Source organism: Brassica rapa, chromosome A02 (genome assembly GCF_000309985.2).
Source record: "Brassica rapa cultivar Chiifu-401-42 chromosome A02, CAAS_Brap_v3.01, whole genome shotgun sequence".
In the NCBI taxonomy this organism is placed as follows: Eukaryota; Viridiplantae; Streptophyta; class Magnoliopsida; order Brassicales; family Brassicaceae; genus Brassica; species Brassica rapa.
The window spans coordinates 26058248-26078727 of NC_024796.2; the positions used below are offsets into that span (position 1 = coordinate 26058248).

At 34.6% G+C, this 20480-nt stretch overlaps 2 protein-coding genes across 3 annotated transcripts; both read left to right on the forward strand.

Moving 5' to 3' along the window:
• The first annotated feature begins 109 nt into the window (after positions 1–109).
• On the forward strand, positions 110–19466 carry LOC103854285 (acyltransferase-like protein At3g26840, chloroplastic). 2 transcript variants are annotated; one of them, XM_009131216.3, is made up of 14 exons: positions 110–6417; positions 15616–15667; positions 15833–15888; positions 15968–16126; positions 16202–16306; positions 16521–16636; positions 16956–17077; positions 17186–17294; positions 17382–17512; positions 17596–17962; positions 18048–18161; positions 18733–18818; positions 18902–19011; positions 19104–19466. In XM_009131216.3, exons 1-14 carry the CDS (start codon positions 6030–6032, stop codon positions 19292–19294), a joined length of 2106 nt encoding a protein of 701 aa, XP_009129464.2. In that variant the 5' UTR covers positions 110–6029; the 3' UTR covers positions 19295–19466. The 2 variants fall into 2 exon arrangements, with proteins under 2 accessions (XP_009129464.2, XP_018511858.2); XM_018656342.2 differs by having other exon boundaries at positions 17189–17294.
• Positions 8307–9423, forward strand: LOC103863877. Its single transcript, XM_033285886.1, has one exon. The coding sequence runs from the start codon at positions 8322–8324 to the stop codon at positions 9366–9368; it is 1047 nt and encodes a 348-aa protein (XP_033141777.1). The 5' UTR covers positions 8307–8321; the 3' UTR covers positions 9369–9423.
• Positions 19467–20480: the final 1014 nt, after the last annotated feature.

The following is a 20480-nucleotide window of genomic DNA, read 5'->3' on the forward strand; positions in this document are numbered from 1 at the left end:
ACAATTTTCAAGTTTTGGTCATAAAAATAGATCACAAGGAGGAACATGACTAAAATATTTCATTTAATAGGTAAAATGATATTAATACCCTATATATATAAATAATAATAATAAATAATAAAAAATAAAAAAATAATTTTTTTTATAGTTTTAGATTATATGTTTTCAAATTTGAACTTTTATATAAATTTATTTTTTTTTTGAATTTTTTTTTCAAATTTTCTTTTTATAATTCAAAAATACTTTTTGAAACTATTTTAAAAATTTTTATTTTCAAATTTTTAATATTTATTTTCTATTTTATAAAATTTTAAACCTCAAACCAAAATTCCCACTCCTTAACTCTAAACCTTAAGGTTTGGATTAGTTGATCCTAGGGGTATAACTGTATATTTACCTTTTTAATGAAACATTTTGGTCATTTTGATTCTCAGAGTCTATATTTGTGATCGAAATTTTTTTAGTGTTATCCTAAGATATTTCCCTAAAAATATATTAGTGTCCATTATATATGTATGTATGAATGCTACAGCTCATTCAATGATTCTTGGAAAATATTAAACTAAAGTTTTTAAAAGTTTGATGTGTTATAGTATAACCCGCGTCTTGCATGGAATGTGATTATTAGTTTTGAATTTTAATAAAGAGACATTAATCTGTTTAATCTGGATATCGGTTCGGTTTTAGGTTGTTTTTTTTTGTTTTTAATCTCTTAAAATATATCTATCATTTTAAATGAATATTTATTTGGTTTGTTCGATTAAAATGTTTGATGTTTTATTTTCCTCTGACAATCAAAAATTATTATTATTTGTTTGTTTTCATGTTATGAATCTTAGATTTTCGTGATGTCGAACCAATGGTTTCATATTATAGTTTCTAAACGGATAATAGTTAAAAAAAAAAGAAAATTATTAAGACAAATCATTTTACTACAATTTGGTCGATAGTGAAAGAAGAATTAAGAAAAAAAATATTTTACTTCCAAAAAAATTAGATATTTCAGCTGTGGTAAATACTTACTTATAAGGTACTCACGTCAATGTGCACATGTATGTGTATGTAAAAATATATAAAGATGGTTGATAAATATATAAAAATACTGTTAATTAATATTAAATGATATTTTTTTCAAAATAATACATGAAAAATAAAATTCTTAAAATGAAATTATTTAAAATCGAAAATATTGTAAAATTTATATAACGGATCAAATTGGATATCCGTTCCTATAAATATTGATATTTGTGATTTCTTTTTTATTTACGGATATTGCATTTTAGTATTTGATTTGCTTCGTAGAGTAACATATATAAGGATTTTCCGTTTCAAATCAAAATGGATAACGAATCAAATCAAAATTTAGGAATAATTTGTCCAACTATATTCGTAAACAGTAAAAATAACGTAAAGAAGAACCATGCATGTGAGTTTTATATTAAAAAACGTAAAATACATAGTGTGAACATATTTATATAGAGTTTGACTGAGAAGCTCTCTATATGTGACATGTGTCCATTTTAGTGTGAACGCATTTATTACAATGCTTCTACACGTGACATGTGTCTAGTTTAGTGTGAATGCATTTATTACAATACTTTTTCTTTAATATATAAGAGATATGTGAACTCTTGGACCTAGAGATTTGGCTCAGCCCGCCAATCGAAAGTAAGATAAATATTATAAGATAAAAATTTTTGGGTCGAAAGTTATTTTTCTACGAGAAGTATCTTATAGTATCAAATGTCTCCCGAATTATCATCTTACTAGTATTACCACCTATGCTATGCACAGGTCAATTCCATGTTTTAAAAATTATTTGATCATTTTCATTGTTTTCAATCAGAGTGAATATTATTTAAAACATTATATGAATAGTAGAACATAATATTGTACTAGCTTTTGATCCGCGCGTCCGCGCGGATATATATTCGATGTAATTATATGTTTTGTTTATTGTAAAAACGTTCATGTTATTGTTTCATATGTTATTAGTTTTGACATTGGTGTATCTTGTTTATGTTGTTTAGTGTACATTTTTAAGCATTGAGGTTGTATTGTTCTTATATTGTATTTTTTTTCTTTTACTTGGTAAACTAAACATAAAGTGTATAATATTAGAACATTTATTTGAGATTTAATAGTTTTATTAAATAAGAAAATCTAAAATTTGTGATTTATACCTTATTTTAAATTTTTGTTTATATAGCTTTACAAAAAAAAAATCGCTAGCAAATATACAACCAATTGGAAAAGTAACCCCAAAAACATAAAAAAAAAATATATCTCTATTAAATATTTACAAAGCCTAATTAGATGGATTGATTTGCGCCATTTTGTTATGGTTTTAAAATATTTATCATTTTTAACCGAAGAAATAGTGGACATGAATCACAAATCAAAGTCTATATAATATTGTTTCTGGGAAATAAACAGAAACACGTCTGCCCTGCCACTAACTGCATTGATTTGAACATTTTTAATTACTCCCCGTTTTCCAACTGGTATAGCACGATGAACATGGTACATGTGTGTTCTTTTGCAACGAGCTTGGATTTTGTTTCCCTATAAAACAAAAACAGAGGAAATACTAGTTTAGCTTGTTAAAGCAATAATCTGTTATAACACAACAAATGTTTAGAAATATTGGTTTACCCATTAGTCTGTTAATACCATCTCAAAGGTATCTCTAGAAGCGGTGTTCATCTTGTAAGCACTTAACTTAAACTCGCTGATTATTTTTATAAGGCCTGAATTTTGTGAGAGCATGAAAAGTAGTCAGAGTAGACATTTTCGGAGGAATTGCGTTGAATGATATAGTGTTTCGTTTATTGGGAAAGATGTATATATAGCTAGTTATTACCACCTATGCTATACACAGGTCAATTCCATGTTTTAAAAATTATTTGATCATTTTCATAGTTTTCAATCAGAGTGAATATTATTTAAAATATTATATGAATAGTAGAACATAATATTGTATGCTCCATCTTTATGTTTCTTCTATTTAACTGGAAAATCACTGCCCGATAGTGTAGTTATAGATTTTCCTGAAGAATAATATTTTATGCTTCATCCTATTTCTCCAAATTGTTACCTTAAATTAATAGATAGATGAAGCTTCTGATTTAGCTATGCTGTAGTGATTTAAAATCGAATATGTTCAAAATTACTGTACCAGTATCAATTGCTTCTCAAAATTCCACTATCAACCTGAAATCTTGTCAATAATAAACTTTTAAGTATTAATCCGGACTGAAGAATAATAATATATTTAAATGGTGTAGAAAGAAAGAAAGAAGATATGAAGAAACATGAAGTCAAAATTTAAGAGAAATTAAAAAAAAATGTATTGTTTCGTTGGAGAAGATGGAAAAAAAGAAACAAAATAAACAGAGTAAATTATTAGACCAAAACTTATATAAAAGAAAAAAAAACAGTTTGAAATCATGGTAAAGTAACTTTTGAACGTGGATAAAATATTGAGATAATTGCTATAAATTAGGGATCAAAGAGAATTGTTTTTCAGTTAATTGTTGCTAAAAATTAGGGATCAAAGAAAATTGTTTTTCAATTAATTTTTTTTTGAAGTATTTTCCATTTGTCAAAATTTGATTTGTGAAGTAACTTGTGCTTTAGTATATAAAGGATTCTATATATCCCCTAAAAAAGTTAAGCTTATTTTCCCACGAATATCGGTTTAGACAGTATTCTGTATTATCACTTGCCCAAACCGTAAAACATAGAAATATAACCTGGAAACCGGTTTGAATTCAACACTTTACCAAATTATACCCGGCCCATAAACATACTATCCTTTAAGATCCCAAATCAAAGACAAGTTTAAACGCTAAAATTTATATTCAAAATTTGATTGTCTCAATCTCCGATTTCCGAAAGCTGCAATAATGGTGATGTCTGGGCTGCAAATTCTACTTATGGAGCTTCGATTGGGTTAAAATTTCAAGGACAATCCGTCAGAAGATACTTCCGACTAACGCCATTGATCTCCGGCAACAACTTCAAGCTTTTCCCTAAAGCTTCATTTTTGATTTTTTGTCTCAATTGTATCTTTGATATTTGGGAAATTTTGTTAGAAGTTATTGATTCTTCAAAACACAGACAACAAATTTCACTTGCTCTGTTACGTAAACAAACTAGAGTAACTGAAATTTCTTATATAATAGAATTCCGTCAGCAAAGATCACGCATAAATAAGTCTAATAGCATCCCTTACTTTGGAATCATAGGAATGCTGAATCGAGCTGGTACATGGACGAGCCGGTGAAGATGAAGAAACGTGTGGATCAAGGAAAGTTTAATATTATCGCAATCTTCTACAAAGTGTATGCACGAGACTTCAAGAAGCAGACACGTGAGTTTGGTGAAAACTTTTGGTAGCTAGCGAGAACTTCTAGTGGAGATCAAGTCAAGATGGGAAAGAATTTGACTCCAACAAGATTTTTCAAAGACAAGAGGTAGGTTCACACACTCAGACTCAAAGTTTTTCTTCTCTTTAATACACTTTGATTAAAACTAGTAAACCGTGAGGACTTCTTTACGTTCAAAACGTACAGGATTGTATGAAGTAAAGTGTGAATATTTTTGCAGACTCTGAGTTAGGATTTTTTATCTTTCGGTTAGGGTTTTTATCGGGTCTAGGGTTTTCTGTTGATGGTTTAATTGAGTTAGTCGGGTCTTAATTTGGTCTTCTATTGGTTTACATTCAGATTTAGTAAGTTTCGGTTTAACTTATGTACATTAAACCAGAGTAATCCAATTTATGGGTTTACCGGTTTCGAACTTTGATTTTATGGAGAAATAAGTATTCAACTTTTATTCTATGCGGAAACAAGTAGAAAACTTTTATTTGGGGGATATATAAAATGGGGCAATAGTTCGAAAGACATTTGATGTTATACGATAGTTCTCGTCAGAAAATAGATCGTTGACCCAAAATTGTTAGAAAGTATAGAAGTTGGACTTCTAGATGCAGAAAGATGGAAACAAAACTTTCCAAAATTAGTTTATGACTAACTAAACAATCAGTTTAAAGATTTATAAACGTGAATAGCGATATAATAACCTGATGAACCATCAACCAACGACTTTAGCAGTTGATAAACATTAGTTTAGTGAGCCAACTTTCAAATAGGTTTGCTATTCTTAATTCTAGTTACGTTGGATAAACTATTCCAAATTCATGAACTACAAAATTATTTTCCTTATTTTGTCTTCTACTTTAATCATGTTCATTATCACTGGATTCATTTCTTAAAAATAAAATAATTCAACCAACTTTCTACTCTTTAATTATAAAAAATACAAACATGTCCTCCCCTAGTGTATAATTTCCAGTTAGTACTCTTTGTTTCATTTTAAATTTTTGATTTAGGTTTAGGTTTATACATACAGATTAATAAAAACATTTTAATTTTGCACATTTTAAAAATAAAAACATCATTACTTATACACCTAACTATATTTCAACTAATAAAAAAATTGAAGAATAGTGTTAATAACTTTTGCATTGAAATTCTAAAACAATATTTATTTTGAAACGAAATTTTACTTTACAACGACAATTAAACTGAAACGAATAGAGTATTGTTTTCAAAAAAAAATATTAAAGCATTGTTTTCAGCGAACTTTCTTGGCTCATTGTAAACGTTTTTATCGTTCTCACTCTGAGAGCATCATCAACAGTTAATGTTCTCAAACATAAACTCTCACCTAATTATATTAATAACACAGTCTCTCATCTAATATTTAATCTTTTTACAAAATTAATTATTATTTTTTTAAACATCACACCATTATAAGTATGACACTTATAGAATCAAGTTCTCCATCTTTTGTTTAGCGCTCTTGTACGAGAGCTGTTTACCTTTCTTTCTTCTCTACTCTTTTCTTTCTTTCTTCTTTTATTATATTTTTAATAATAGTTCAAACTGCATCAATACTACCATTGCAGATGCTCTCGCTTTCTACGGAAAATTTTTCTCTTCGTTCTCTCAAACTTATCACGAATGGAGGTTACACTACTTGGTTCCGTTTCCGGCCTCTCTACCGTCTCGTCAGAAAGACGACTCTCCAACGCGGTTTTCAGCAGTTTGAAGACAAACACACGACGACAAACATATCGAGTCACGGCCATTAACTCCGTAGAGTCGAAGACTCATCATGGAGGTGTTCGACGGATAAGAAAGAATGAAGATGGAGCGGCGGTAGCAAAGGTGGTGGAGAATCCGTATTCGGAAGCGGAGACGGCGAGTCCCGATCTGCATAAGAGCTTGTCCGACTTCTTGGAGGAAGCGAGAGATTTCGTGGGAGATGATGATGGTCCGCCTCGTTGGTTCTCTCCGTTGGAGTGTGACTCTCAGGCTCAAGGCTCTCCTCTACTCCTTTTCATACCTGGTTCGTCCCTCTAAATCTTCTTCCTCCCTATCTAATACTCCTGTTCTTTTTATAGTTAACGTTTAAGAAGATATTTTCTTATAAATTAAATAACATTTTAAATTTTCAACTAGATCTTCGTCCGCATGACCGTGCGGATTTTCTTTAATACAAAAATATTTTAGGTTATGTAATAAAATATATATTTGGTGTTATATATTATCTAATTTTATAATAATATTCATGTGGCGTATAATATTATTATTATAAAATTTATAATTTTTTTTTTATAACAAAATGTAATTTGAAAACATTATTATGTAACAATACTGATTTACATAGTTTTATTTTATTTATAAATTCGAAATATATGTGAAAACTAAATTAAGTTGAACCTACATGATAGAGAACTTGGTATATAGTGATTAACTAAACCAATTTAGTATAGTTGTTTAAATAATAAACCGAATTGGTTTTTAACTTAGGGGAATATACAAAATTTAATAACAGTAGACTAAAGTTTTATATATACGATATGAATAAAAATCAAATGTTTCATCTATGAAGGGAGGTGTACACTAAGGGTATGACTGGTTTTCCCGCTACCACCCGCAAACGCAGCTTTTGCGGTTGGTAGCGGTTGCTGGCGTTTTGCAACAATCGCTCAAACCGCTCTAAACCGCTCCAAATCGCTCTGAACCTCATAAATTCAAAAGCTGGTTCCAGCTAGCGTTTGCGGTTGCGGGCGTTTGCGGGAGGATAAAAAAAAATTATTTTTTTTCCAAAACAATATAAATACAAAAATAAAAAATTCAATAAAAAAATTAAACTGAAATCATAAAAATGTTAAAATATATCAATTAAATTTTAATTAATATTATAAAAATTTAAAATAAAAATATTTTCTATATTTTTAAAAAATTTAAACTATAACTTTCTAAATATAAATTTTATATTTATTATAATATTATTATTTTTGATATTTTTATAATTGTATAAAATGTAAATATTGTTAATTTATTATTTAACTGCTGCTGCATTTGGTAGTTAACCAGTCATAAGTATCCCGCAAACGCACAAATTTCTAACCGCATAACCAGTCGTACAAATCTCTTAAAACCGCTAGAAACCGCAACCACCCGCATCCGCAAACTCCCGCAACCGCAACCGCTGCGGTTAAACCAGTCAGACCCTAATTGTATTACATGGTAAAAGTATATAGGTATGACTTCTAAATGGTCTAGATAAAAAAAAATCACATATGAAATAAGTCATAATTTATTTGTCAAATAGATAAGATATTTTTATTTTTAAATTAGAAATAGAAATGAATATTTTTTTAAAGATATTTCTTAAATTTAATTTTGAAAATTAAATAAATTTAAAATTGTTCTTATCATTAACATATTATTAAAGTATTTTATATAACTGTTAATTTTTGTTTACAATCAAAACTAAACTAAAATTTATTTTCTAACTATACTTTGTGATAATTGTAATTTTAAATAACTAATTTCGAAAATATAATTTAAAAGATTCTAAAAGATATTTGAAATTTTTTGTTAGACATTTCTTTAAGATATTTATTAGCGTTTTAAATAAAAATAAAAATATTATAACTAAGTTATGTATAATTTAATAATTTTTTAGGATGGTCCAAATAAAAAATCATACATAAAAAAGGTCATGACTTCTATTTTAATAATATAAATATATATATATAAATATATATATATATATATATATATATGCAAACATTTTTATTTGTTGAATTATAATTAGATGGATAATTAGTGATGTTTTTATTTAGGAAATATAAAATACTAAATATTTTTAATTTATACACATATTTATAAAACGTCATCTAACAAAGAAAATATTTATGTCAAACAGTAGTTTCCTCATTCTCGTTAGTCTAACAAACGATGAGCGGCGAGACTAGGGTTTTGGCGAGAAACGACACTAGGGCTTTGACTTCGGAGGATCAGGATGCAACCATGATGGATGTGGGGGAGAGATCGAGACCGCCAGGAGACCCGCCTGATAGGGTGACCACATGGGCAGCGAAGGCGGCGGGTACGACGGCAGGAGGTATGCCGGTTCCAGAGGCTTTGATTGATGATGTGTTTGTGTCGAGAAGGCTCAGAGTAGATTTTCCGAATGGAGAAGATGGAGAACCATCGATCACGATTGAGAACGAGGTACTTGAAGCAATGAACGGGATGTGGAAGCAGTGTATGATTGTTAGGGTTTTGGGAAGGAATGTTCCGATCTCTGCCTTGAGTAGGAAGCTAAGGGAATTATGGAGTCCGAAGGGATCGATGTATGTGATGGACCTACCTCGACAGTTCTTCATGGTCCGGTTTGAAAAGGAGGATGAATATCTGGAGGCGTTAACAGGAGGACCATGGAGGGCTTTCGGAAGTTATCTCATGGTGAGAGCCTGGTCACCGGAGTTTGATCCGTTAAGAGACGATATCGTTACAACACCAGTCTGGATCAGATTAACAAATATTCCAGTGAATTTTTACCACCGATCGATCCTTATGGGAATTGCTAAGGGGTTGGGCAAGCCGATTCGTGTGGATCAAACTACATTGAACTTCGAAAGGGCTCGTTTTGCGAGAATTTGTGTGGAGGTTAATCTAGCAAAACCTTTGAAAGGAACAGTGTTGATTAATGGTGAGAGATACTTTGTAGCGTATGAGGGACTATCGGAGATCTGTTCAAAGTGTGGTATCTATGGACACTTGGTACATAGCTGCCCAAAAACGATTGCGGAGCGAGCGGCAGCTCTACTAATACAGAAGGAGAGGTCAGTACCTGTTGAGGTCGCGTCCACACAAGGACTACCAGAGCAGGAGGAGGGTTTCATTAAGGCAAGGGGATCGAGAAGAGTAGCTCCTCCGTTACCTCGGCCGGCGACTGCCAGGACAAGGGAACTACATGAGGAGGTTGATAGAAATGGCTGAGGAACAGAACGGATTAAGGAACCGGAGCATCTTGTGTTATCAAACAAGTACGGAAGTCTTGGTACGGATACGAATACGGGGGAACCGAGTGAGGAATTGATCGCTGGTGAGGGAGATAAGGAGAATCAGGAGGTCAACATTCAGAACGCTAAGGGTAAGGGAACCTTACAAGAGAAGAAATCCTTAGTTTTCGGTAGTAATGGAGGTATTAATTTGAATGGAGGAAACAAAGAGGGAGGGAATGGGAATAAAAAAATAATGGAGGGAGTAAAAGGAAGGCCCAAAAAATCGACTAACAGGCCGGTTCGAGGATTGGTTTTTGGGCCGACCAAGGGAGAGACTAACCTGTCGACATCAGGAAAACGACTGAGAGTGGAGAATAGCGATGCAGGGAGACCTGGTGGCGTTTTCAGAGATAGTGTGGAGGTCAGGGTTATGCCTAAACTTCTTCAGCTGCGAGATGAGGGGTTAGAGAATCCGATGGAGATTATTAGAAGTGAGACAGAGAAGCAAATGGTGGAAGAACTGACGACGGTGCAGGTGGAGGAGGTAGTGGGATCCCTAGCATAACAGGGTGCCCCGGGAATTCTATCGGAGATTTTTATAATTATGATGATGAATTGTTTATTCTGGAATTGCCGGGGGGCAAATAAACCTAATTTCAGACGGTCTATTAGGTATATTCTGAAGAAGCATCAAACTGATTTTCTGGCATTGTTCGAAACTCATGCGAGTGGAGACAAAGCGATGAAGATTTGCCAGAACCTGGGGTTTGACAACTCTTTTCGTGTAGATGCCGTTGGTCAAAGTGGTGGCATTTGGATTTTATGGAGAGATCAAGTAGGAATGATTACGGTGCTGGAATCATCGGATCAGTTTGTTCATGCGAGGGTGACAATGGGGACTGAGATTATACATATTATTGCTGTCTATGCGGCTCCTACGGTTAGTCGAAGGAGTGGTCTGTGGGGTCAGTTGAAGCGGGTGTTAGAGAGTATTGATGAACCGGTTATGGTGGGTGGTGATTTTAACACCATTTTAAGATTGGATGAGCGATCTGGAGGAAATGGTAGACTTTCACCAGACTCTCTGGCGTTTGGGGATTGGATTAATGATTTAGCTCTGGTGGATATGGGATTCAGAGGAAATACTTTTACTTGGAGGAGAGGTAAAGATACGCAGCACTTTGTGGCGAAGCGACTTGATAGAGTTTTATGTAGTGCGCAGACTCGCGTGAGATGACAGGAGGCAGTGGTCACGCATCTTCCTTTTTTAGCTTCAGACCATGCACCAATGTATGTACAAATGGAGCCAGAGCGGAAAGGAGATCCGAAAAGGAGACCGTTTAGATTCGAAGCTGCGTGGCTTAAGCATGATGGTTTTAAGGAGCTCCTATCAACATCTTGGAATAGTGAGATGAGTACTCCAGAAGCACTGGTGTCTTTGAAGGAGAAACTCAAGAAATGGAACAAAGAGATATTTGGAGACGTGATCAAACGAAAAGAGAAACTGCTCGGGGATATAAAAGAAGTTCAGGAGGAATTGGAGAGAAACCCATCAGATCGTCTGCTGGCAAGGGAGGAGACATTACAAAAAGAGTTTGATGTTGTCCTTGAACAGGAGGAGGTGCTCTGGTACCAAAAATCACGAGAGAAATGGATAGTTCTTGGTGATAGAAACACAACGTACTATCACACGAGTACCATTGTGAGGAGAAAGAGGAATAGAATAGAGATGCTGAAGGGTGATGATGGCCACTGGATTGACCAGTCAGAACAGTTGGAGCAACTAGCAATGAACTACTATAAGAGACTGTATTCAACTGAAGATATATCTCTCGATACAGAGAAGCTATCCCAGGTTGGCTTTACTGACTTTACGTGTGATGAACTGGAGAGCTTAAACAAGCCTTTCTCGGCAGTGGATATGGAGGCTTCGGTGAGATCGATGGGTAAATATAAGGCACCAGGGCCAGATGGATTTCAACCTGTCTTCTACCAAGAATCATGGGATGTGGTGGGAGAATCAGTAACTCGATGTGGGCTAGGTTTCTTTGAATCCGGTATCCTTCAGGAGGGCATGAATGATGCAATGGTGGTTCTCATACCAAAGGTTCTCAAACCAGAAAGAATTATGCAGTTTCGGCCTATTAGTTTATGTAATGTCTTGTTCAAGACGATAACAAAGGCAATGGTGATGCGACTGAAGACACTAATGCCAAAACTAATAGGTCCAGCACAAGCTAGTTTTATTCCGGGAAGACTCAGCACAGATAACATTGTGGTAGTACAGGAAGCGGTTCACTCAATGAGAAGGAAAAAAGGGAAAAAAGGCTGGATGTTACTTAAGCTGGATCTTGAAAAAGCTTATGATCGTATCAGATGGGACTTTTTAGAGGATACTCTGAATGCAGCGAAGTTACCACATATATGGATCAAATGGATATTGGAGTGTGTTATGAATCCAGGTATGAGTCTACTGTGGAATGGGGAGAGAACAGAAGCGTTTACACCTCAACGTGGCCTTAGACAGGGAGATCCCTTGTCTCCATATCTCTTTGTGTTATGTATGGAGAGACTATGCCACCAAATTGAATTCTCTGTCGCAAATAAGGAGTGGAAACCAATCAAGTTATCTAGAGGTGGCCCAGCCTTATCACATATTTGCTTTGCGGACGATCTGATCTTATTTGCAGAAGCTTCAGTATCACAGATCCGAGTTATACGAAAGGTGCTGGAGAGGTTTTGTGGAGCATCAGGACAGAAAGTTAGCTTGGAGAAATCTCTAATTTTCTTTTCTGAGAATGTTCATCGAGATTTAGCTAAGTTGATCAGTGATGAAAGCGGAATCAAAGGCACGAAGGAGTTGGGAAAGTATTTGGGCATGCCGGTCTTGCAGAAGAGAATTAATAAAGAGACTTTTGGGACAGTCATTGAGAGGGTTTCATCTAAATTGGCTGGTTGGAAGAGGAGATTTTTGAGCTTAGCTGGAAGGATAACTCTCACTAAATCTGTTCTCTCATCAATTCCCGTCCACACGATGAGCTCGATAGCATTGCCGGTGTCGACTTTGATCCAACTGGATAAAATTGCTCGGTCTTTTATCTGGGGGAGTGGTGAAGGGATCAGAAAACAACACTTGGTGTCTTGGGAGAGAATCTGTAAACCAAAGAGAGAGGGGGGACTTGGCATAAGATCAGCGAAAGAAATGAACATTTCTCTCTTAGCTAAACTCGGCTGGAGACTGTTGAACACACAAGATGGACTATGGGTGCAAATCTTACGTAAGAAGTTTCGTGTAGGTGAGATACATGAATCAGCATGGTTGGTGCCTCAGGGGAGCTGGTCGGCGACGTGGAGGAGCTTGGTGTTGGGAATTCGAACAGTTGTGATTCCAGGAGCTTCCTGGATATTAGGAGATGGTCACCGAGTACGGTTTTGGAAGGATAATTGGTTGTTGCATGAACCCTTACATGGCTTGAGTTTGGTGGAGATTCCGGAAGCACTGTTGGAGGCAAAAGCTTGTGACCTATGGCAGACTGGGATAGGTTGGTTAGCACAACAAATTGAACCGTACATATCAATGGAGAACCGATTACGTTTAGCTTCGGTGGTGATCGATGATGTCACAGGGGCTAAGGATAGGATGTCTTGGGGAGGAAGTAAGAATGGTCTCTTCTCTGTGAAATCAGCGTATGCACTCTTGACAATAGACGAGTCACCGAGACCAAATATGGAGGCTCTCTACAGTCGGGTTTGGCGGGTTATGGTATCAGAAAGAGTTAGAGTTTTTCTATGGTTGGTTGCGCACCAAGTTATCATGACGAACATGGAGAGGAAGCGGAGACACTTAAGTGATAATGGAATGTGCCAACTGTGCAAGAATGGAGATGAGACAATCATTCATGTCCTTCGAGATTGCCCTGCTGCAATGGGACTATGGAGAAAAATTGTGATCCTAAGAAAACAACAGCGGTTCTTCAATCAACCACTTTTAGAATGGCTGTATGAGAATCTCACAAACGATACGTCGGCTAATGGAGATCAATGGTCCACAATGTTTGCGTTGACTGTGTGGTGGTGTTGGAAATGGAGGTGTGGGTATGTCTTTGGTGAAACTGGAAAGTGTCGAGATTGGGTGCAGTTTGTTAAAGATAAGACTCAGGAGGTGGTACTAGCAAATAAGAAACTGCGACCCTGCTCGACCATTAGTACGCGTGTGGAGAGACAGATCGCATGGTGCAAACCGGGTAATGGCTGGTGTAAATTGAATACTGACGGGTCCTCTAAAGGGAATCCGGGACTGGCTACAGCAGGTGGGGCCATGCGGGATGAATATGGAGAGTGGAGAGGAGGCTTTGCGATCAATATTGGTATTTGCTCAGCCCCATTGGCGGAGTTATGGGGTGTTTATTACGGCCTATGTATAGCATGGGATAAGGGGATCCGAAGACTAGAGGTGGAGGTTGATTCCGAGAGTGTGGTGGGTTTTCTTACGACAGGTATCCAGGATTCTCATCCTCTGTCATTCCTAGTACGTTTGTGCTATGGCTTCATATCAAGAGACTGGTTAGTCAAGATTTCGCACGTGTATAAGGAGGCTAATTGTCTAGCAGATGGATTAGCTAACTATGCTTTTTCTTTATCGTACGGTTTACATTACTTTGAGTTTGCTCCGGAGCATGTTGCTTCTATCTTGTCAGATGATATTCATGGGTTTGCTAGAGCTAGACAGATTTTCTTGTAACGCAAGTTTGATTTTGAATAAAAAGTAGGAGACTATCGTCTCCTGCCATCTACCAAAAAAAAAAAACAAAGAAAATATTTATTTTGATAACCGGTAGATTCCAGACCAGAACCTAGACTAATCACCGACACTGTATTTAAGAAAACAGGACACAACACCTACAATATACATAGGGAGATCTCAATGATAGAAGACAGCACTATGGTAAGATTTAATTTCTGGAGTTTACCCACATGGCGGATCCTCAACAGCCACGCCATATCGTTATAATGGCAACATGAATACAGCTTTGATTGTTGATGGCCAGGACCGTCAATCATTGGCTAAACATATTTTTTGGAACACTGGCTAAACATAAAATATGTAAATTATATGTAGGTTACATTTTAAAGAATACTAGATTTCGATCCGCGTAATTGCGCGAGTTTTTGTTTTCATTTATTTTTATATAAATATTTTGTTTTTAATTATAAATTGGAATATATTATAATATATATGTGTCTATCAATTTTTAAAGCATAATAAGTTTACGGTATATTTTTTTCATTGAGTAGATTGTTTCAAACTTTCACATTTGTATCTTCTTCTATATATATATTTTCGGATTATTATTTCATTATTAAAATCGGAACTATATATAAAGATTAGTAAAATATTGTTTTATTGTTTTTATGATAAAAAATATTGTTTTATTGTCATATTCAAAGATATTGTAACATTTCACAAATTTAGAAAGTTTTTAAAAAAATTAAACTTTTCGCTTCATAGATTTATGTTATCGAGTAAAAATTAAATATTTAGTTTTTGCTTAATTTTTAAAATAAACTATATAGCTTAAAATTTGTTTTCATTGGTTTAAGATAGTAAAGATTAATCATTGTTAGATAAAATGATTTTTGTTATTTAAAAAAAATCTTTATAATTTTAAAAGTTAACGTCGACATATATTTTAATATTTAACATATGGAGGTATAGTATTACAATATTAAATTATATATATTTAATTTATACTATCTATAAATCCAATGGATCTTCTATTGTTTAAATCTAATTATTGATAGTTCAATAAAAATATTTGGTAGGCTCAAAATTTAAATGATAAGATTAAAGATTAAATGTAACATGACTTTCTATGAATATTTCCATTAGGTCTATTTTTTAAAAGTTCACACATGAATCAAGTTTGTAACTTCTGTTTTAATATATAAGATATGAGATATGCAGCTTTTATAGAGAAGGTAGTTATACTTGGTTCGAACTAGACCACACACATTTTATAATACTCATGTTTCATTGCCAATTTTAATTTACACCTATAAGGCCACATTACTTCGACAAACTTTAAGCCTAGTAAATGTTTGGAACAGCATTGACTTGACTATGGCTGATGATACCGAAGATTCCGTTTTTGGAAAAAAGAAATAAGTTTGTATCATATTTTTAGACATAATCTCATAAATTTCCATGAACACTGAAGACTAACAAGATTAAAACCTTGTAGGTATTGATGGTACTGGACTTGGGCTTGTTCGTCACCACAAGAAACTTGGGGAGTGCGTAATTTTAAATTCTCCACTTCTTTAGAAGCTTACAAATTTGCATTAGCCTTTTCTCATTTACACAACGTTCCCGCCTTTTTTTTCTTGATCCATGGTTTCTCCGTTTCTTGATATTCCTCATTTTGTCATTTCTGATGTTGTTTTTTGTCTTTTGAGTAGGGTGTTTGATGTATGGTGCCTTCACATTCCAGTCAGGGACCGTACTCCTGCTAAAGGTGCCTTCTCTTGCTCCTTACCTTTGTTAACCGCAAAGATAGCCTATTGCGTATAAAGCCTTTTGTTTGTGTGTTTCAGACTTGGTCCAACTTATTGAGAGGACAGTTAAATCGGAGAGCTATCGTTTTCCAAATAGACCTATATATCTAGTTGGAGAATCTATTGGAGCGTGTCTTGCGTTAGATGTTGCAGCTAGGAATCCCAACATTGATCTTGCTTTGATATTGGCTAATCCAGGTACGAAGTTCGGTCTTACATTGTCGGTACAGTGTCATGATTCCTGTACATCATCGTAGACATTGTTTGTTGCAGCCACACATGTCAACAACCTCATGTCACAACCTCTGGTAGGAATGCTGAATGTTTTAGCAGACGGAGTTCGTACACTATTGGAAGAAATATTTGGTATTAAGCAAGGTACACTTTTGTTCTCTTCTCAATTTCTATATGGACTTCATTATGTTTATTAAGTGTCTCCAAGTGAATGATAACATACTAGTTGAGCTTCAAGTTTGATATTAAAGTGTCTTCTTGATTGTAACTAGAAAGCTGTGAGCCAGTGACTGCTGTAGAATGTTGTACAACATCATTAAACCATGTTTTCATCTGTTCCTCGGACTTTCTTACACAGGCAATCCATTGACTGCAGCGTTAGACGCTTTGACGAATGAGTTTGCAGTCCATCAGATGAGTGGAATTGGTGGAGGGATACTAAGAGATCTTTTTGCAGTTTCAGCTAATCCTCCTGTAAGGATACCTTCTTAGAAACTCATTGATCTATGAGTTTTCTGTAAAAGATCCTTTACAAACATACTCCTTCCGTTTCAGTTTCATTGTCGTTGTAGAGTAAAATTTTCATTTCAAAATAAGTGTCATTTTAGAATTTCAATGCAAAATTTATTAACAATATTTTCCACGTTATTTTTTATTGGTTGAAATATGATTAGGTGTATAAGTATTGATGTTTTTATTTTGAAAATATGCAAAATTAAATATTTTCTTAATCTGTGTGAATAAACCTAAAAATCACAACTAAAATTAAACGGGAGAGATTTTTTTTTTTCAGACTTTGAGTAGGACCGTCCTTAAGGACACACTTCTTTGGAAGCTGGAACTGCTTAAGTCTACTGTCGCATCTGCCAATTCTCACATAGAGGCGGTCAGAGCTGAAACATTGATACTTCTGAGGTCCAATAAGTTTCTTTTTTTCAAGTGTTCTTAATCTCTTTGATTTGCACATAATGTCCTACCTTAGATCTTACGTTTAATGTGAATATCTGGCTATGATTATTGCAGTAGACGTGATCATTGGCTGCTGAACAATGAAGACATCGACAGATACTCACGCACATTGCCAAAATGTATTGTGCGTAAGCTTAAAGGCAATGGACACTTTCTCTTTTTCGTAAGTGATCTCTCTTCATCCACTAAAGATGATACTTTTGAGTCAAGTCTTGATACTAACTACACTTCAAACTATATCTCATGTTAGGAGGATGGTGTAGACTTGGTTACTATCATCAAGTGTACTTGTTTCTATCGCCGTGGGAAGTCTCATGATCACCTTTCAGATTACATTATGCCTACCAGATATGAGATAAAGCAACAACTATACAACCACAAGTAAAAATGCTCAACAAAATAAATCACTCTCATCAAGTACAATATTATAGCCAATACTGAATGATAATTTTTCTGTGCTGCAGATTGCTAATAGGTCCTACTTCACCTGTATATCTGTCAACACTTGGAGATGGTAAAATTGTGAGGGGCCTTGAAGGTATACCCTCAGAAGGACCTGTTTTGTTCGTTGGCTATCACATGTTATTGGGACTTGAGCTAATTCCAATGATAACTCAATTCTTGAAAGAGAGAAATATTCACTTGCGCGGTTTGGCACATCCAATGCTTTTTCTAGACGGCCAGGATGTGTTTGTCGACCCACAGATTTTTGACAAATTTAAGTTAATTGGTGGAGTTCCTATCTCCAAGTTCAGTATCTACAATCTACTGCGCTCAAAGTCTCATGTGCTTTTGTATCCTGGTGGTATCCGTGAGGCTTTTCATAAAAAGGTGCTTTTCTTTCTCTCACCGAGTTAAAAAAAACAAACGTTTGTGTTCCTAGACTTGTCTAAACATGTAGAAAGAGACATTGCAGGGTGAAGAATACAAGTTGTTCTGGCCAGAGCAACCAGAGTTTGTGAGAGTTGCATCTAAGTTTGGAGCCAAGATTGTCCCATTTGGTGTTGTTGGAGAAGACGACATCTGCGATGTAAGATTTCTCAACTCAATTTTTCCTACTTCCTCCATGTTTACATGAATGGTTCTATTCAGAAATTTACATTATTACTCAAGACTTTCTCAGCTTCTACAACACGTTTTAGATATGTTCGTTTAACGTGTTAGCAAGAAGCATTGTCCTCTCTCTCTGCTCTGCTAAACTCTACTTTTAACTAGCCCTGCGATTTTGGTTTTCCAAAACCGAACCGTCAGTTTCGATTAACCAAAATTTTTGAAAACCAATTCTGAAATTAATTGATTACATTTCGGTTAGGTTCGGTTATCAGTTAATTTCGATTTTCATTTTTAATTTCAAAAATAACCAAATTTTTTGGTGTTTGGTTAATTTTGGTATAATTTTCTAAAAAGTCTGATATTTTCGGTTAAATTTGGCTATTTCGGTTATTTTCAGTTCGGTTTTCGGTTATTTTTATTTTCCCTTAATTTTTTTTGAAAATCGAAAACCGAACCGAATTGTTCCAAAACCGGTTTGCCTAGTTTGGTTTGGACAAAAACCGCATGTCTACTTTTGACTTTGATGGGACATTGGATGATATTCTCAGTTTGTCCTCGATTCCGATGATCAAATGAACATCCCGTTCCTAAAGGATTTCATGGAAGAGGCAACAAGGCAAGCTGGAAACATAAGGTGCCTTCATTATCATATTTCTCATTGTAATCCATTCAAGTAAAACTCATATGAAAACTGATTTTCAACGTCAAAACTGTTAGGGAAGGAGATGAAACCGAACTGGGAAACCAGAAATGCTATCTCCCAGTAATTCTACCTAAGATTCCTGGGCGGTTATACCTTTACTTTGGGAAACCAATAGAAACAGCAGGTATATATCTATTTGCTCACTCTTAAACTTGGTCACTCTCTCTCTTGAAGCTGAAAATACTAGGAATGACTTTGTTTTTATGTTCGCGGCAGGCAAGGAACAAGAGCTAAGAGACAAAGAGAAGGCTCAAGAGTTTTACTTGCAAGTCAAGTCTGAGGTTGAACAATGCATTGCCTATTTGAAAGTGAAAAGAGAGAGTGATCCCTACAGACACTTGTTGCCAAGGATGATGTATCAGGCTTCACATGGTTTATCTTCAGAAGTTCCGACGTTTGATCTCTGAAATGATTATCTCGCTTTAATTATTTACATAATTACATTATACTATGGTTATGTTGTGCGTAGAGATTACTACAGGTTCCAGTAATAACAGCCTTGTGGAACAGAACACATTGAAAAAACTTAGTCTGTGATGTCGAAGTATATTGGGTTTTCTGGGTAATGGTACTCTACATTCAACTGCGACACAAAAGACACATACAAATGATCAGATTTAAAACGATGATCAAGACTCAAGAATGCAAATCTCGTTACATTCTTTGGAATATTTTATTCAGCTCTCCTCACTTTCGTGTAACTGATCTCCTTTCACTTAATTTACAAAATCAGATCGTTCAAATTCTCTTTTGTTCCCATGTTTTTTTTGATTAATCTGAAGTTAGTAATTTTGCAGTAGAACTGTAGAAGGGAATCAATCCCTAGCTTAAACCAATATGGTAACTCCTCCTTTAGTGGGCTAGTGGAGACTACTGGACCACCACAATGTGGTTAAATAGAGATACTTCTTTTCAAAGCTTTTAGCTTCTCTAACCTTCTCTTGTGTTACTTCATTAGTTGAATTAGATAATCCCAGAGTAACCTTTTGGCGCAAGAAAATCTGTTCATTATTAAAAAGAAAAAAGTTCAACAAAAGAACACTAATGTTTAACCTTCAACGCCTCCGTAGTCCGTACTATAGAACTTGCAACAATGAGTTTAAATTTAAAAGACGAAGCAAAGAGATTTGTTTAATCATTTCTTTTCTCCTTGATAATATCCATTTCTTTTCTATGGTTCTTAACTTCTTATATATGTCTTCAAGGAGAATTTCAAGCTTCTTCACTTTTTATGAAAATTAAAACTTATGTGTTTTTCTTTGGTATAATATAAAGTGATCTTGTTAGTGGTCTGACGTTTTTATGGCTAAGGGTTGTGCTATTGGTCTGATTCGAAAAATACACATAAACTTTTTAAAAGAGGTCAACTACAAATGAGAAAGGATCGATCCAAATAAGAGATCTTTGCAGGTGACATGATAAGGTGAGACTGGAGAGGTTTGTGACAAGCAGAACTGGAGAACAGTGTTCGTCAACTGGTACAAACAAAACAATATGCATTATTTAAAAGAGCATTGATAATCTATAAACATGATATTACATTGTTATCTTTAGAGATAAAAAACATGATATTACATTGACCACACTTTAACA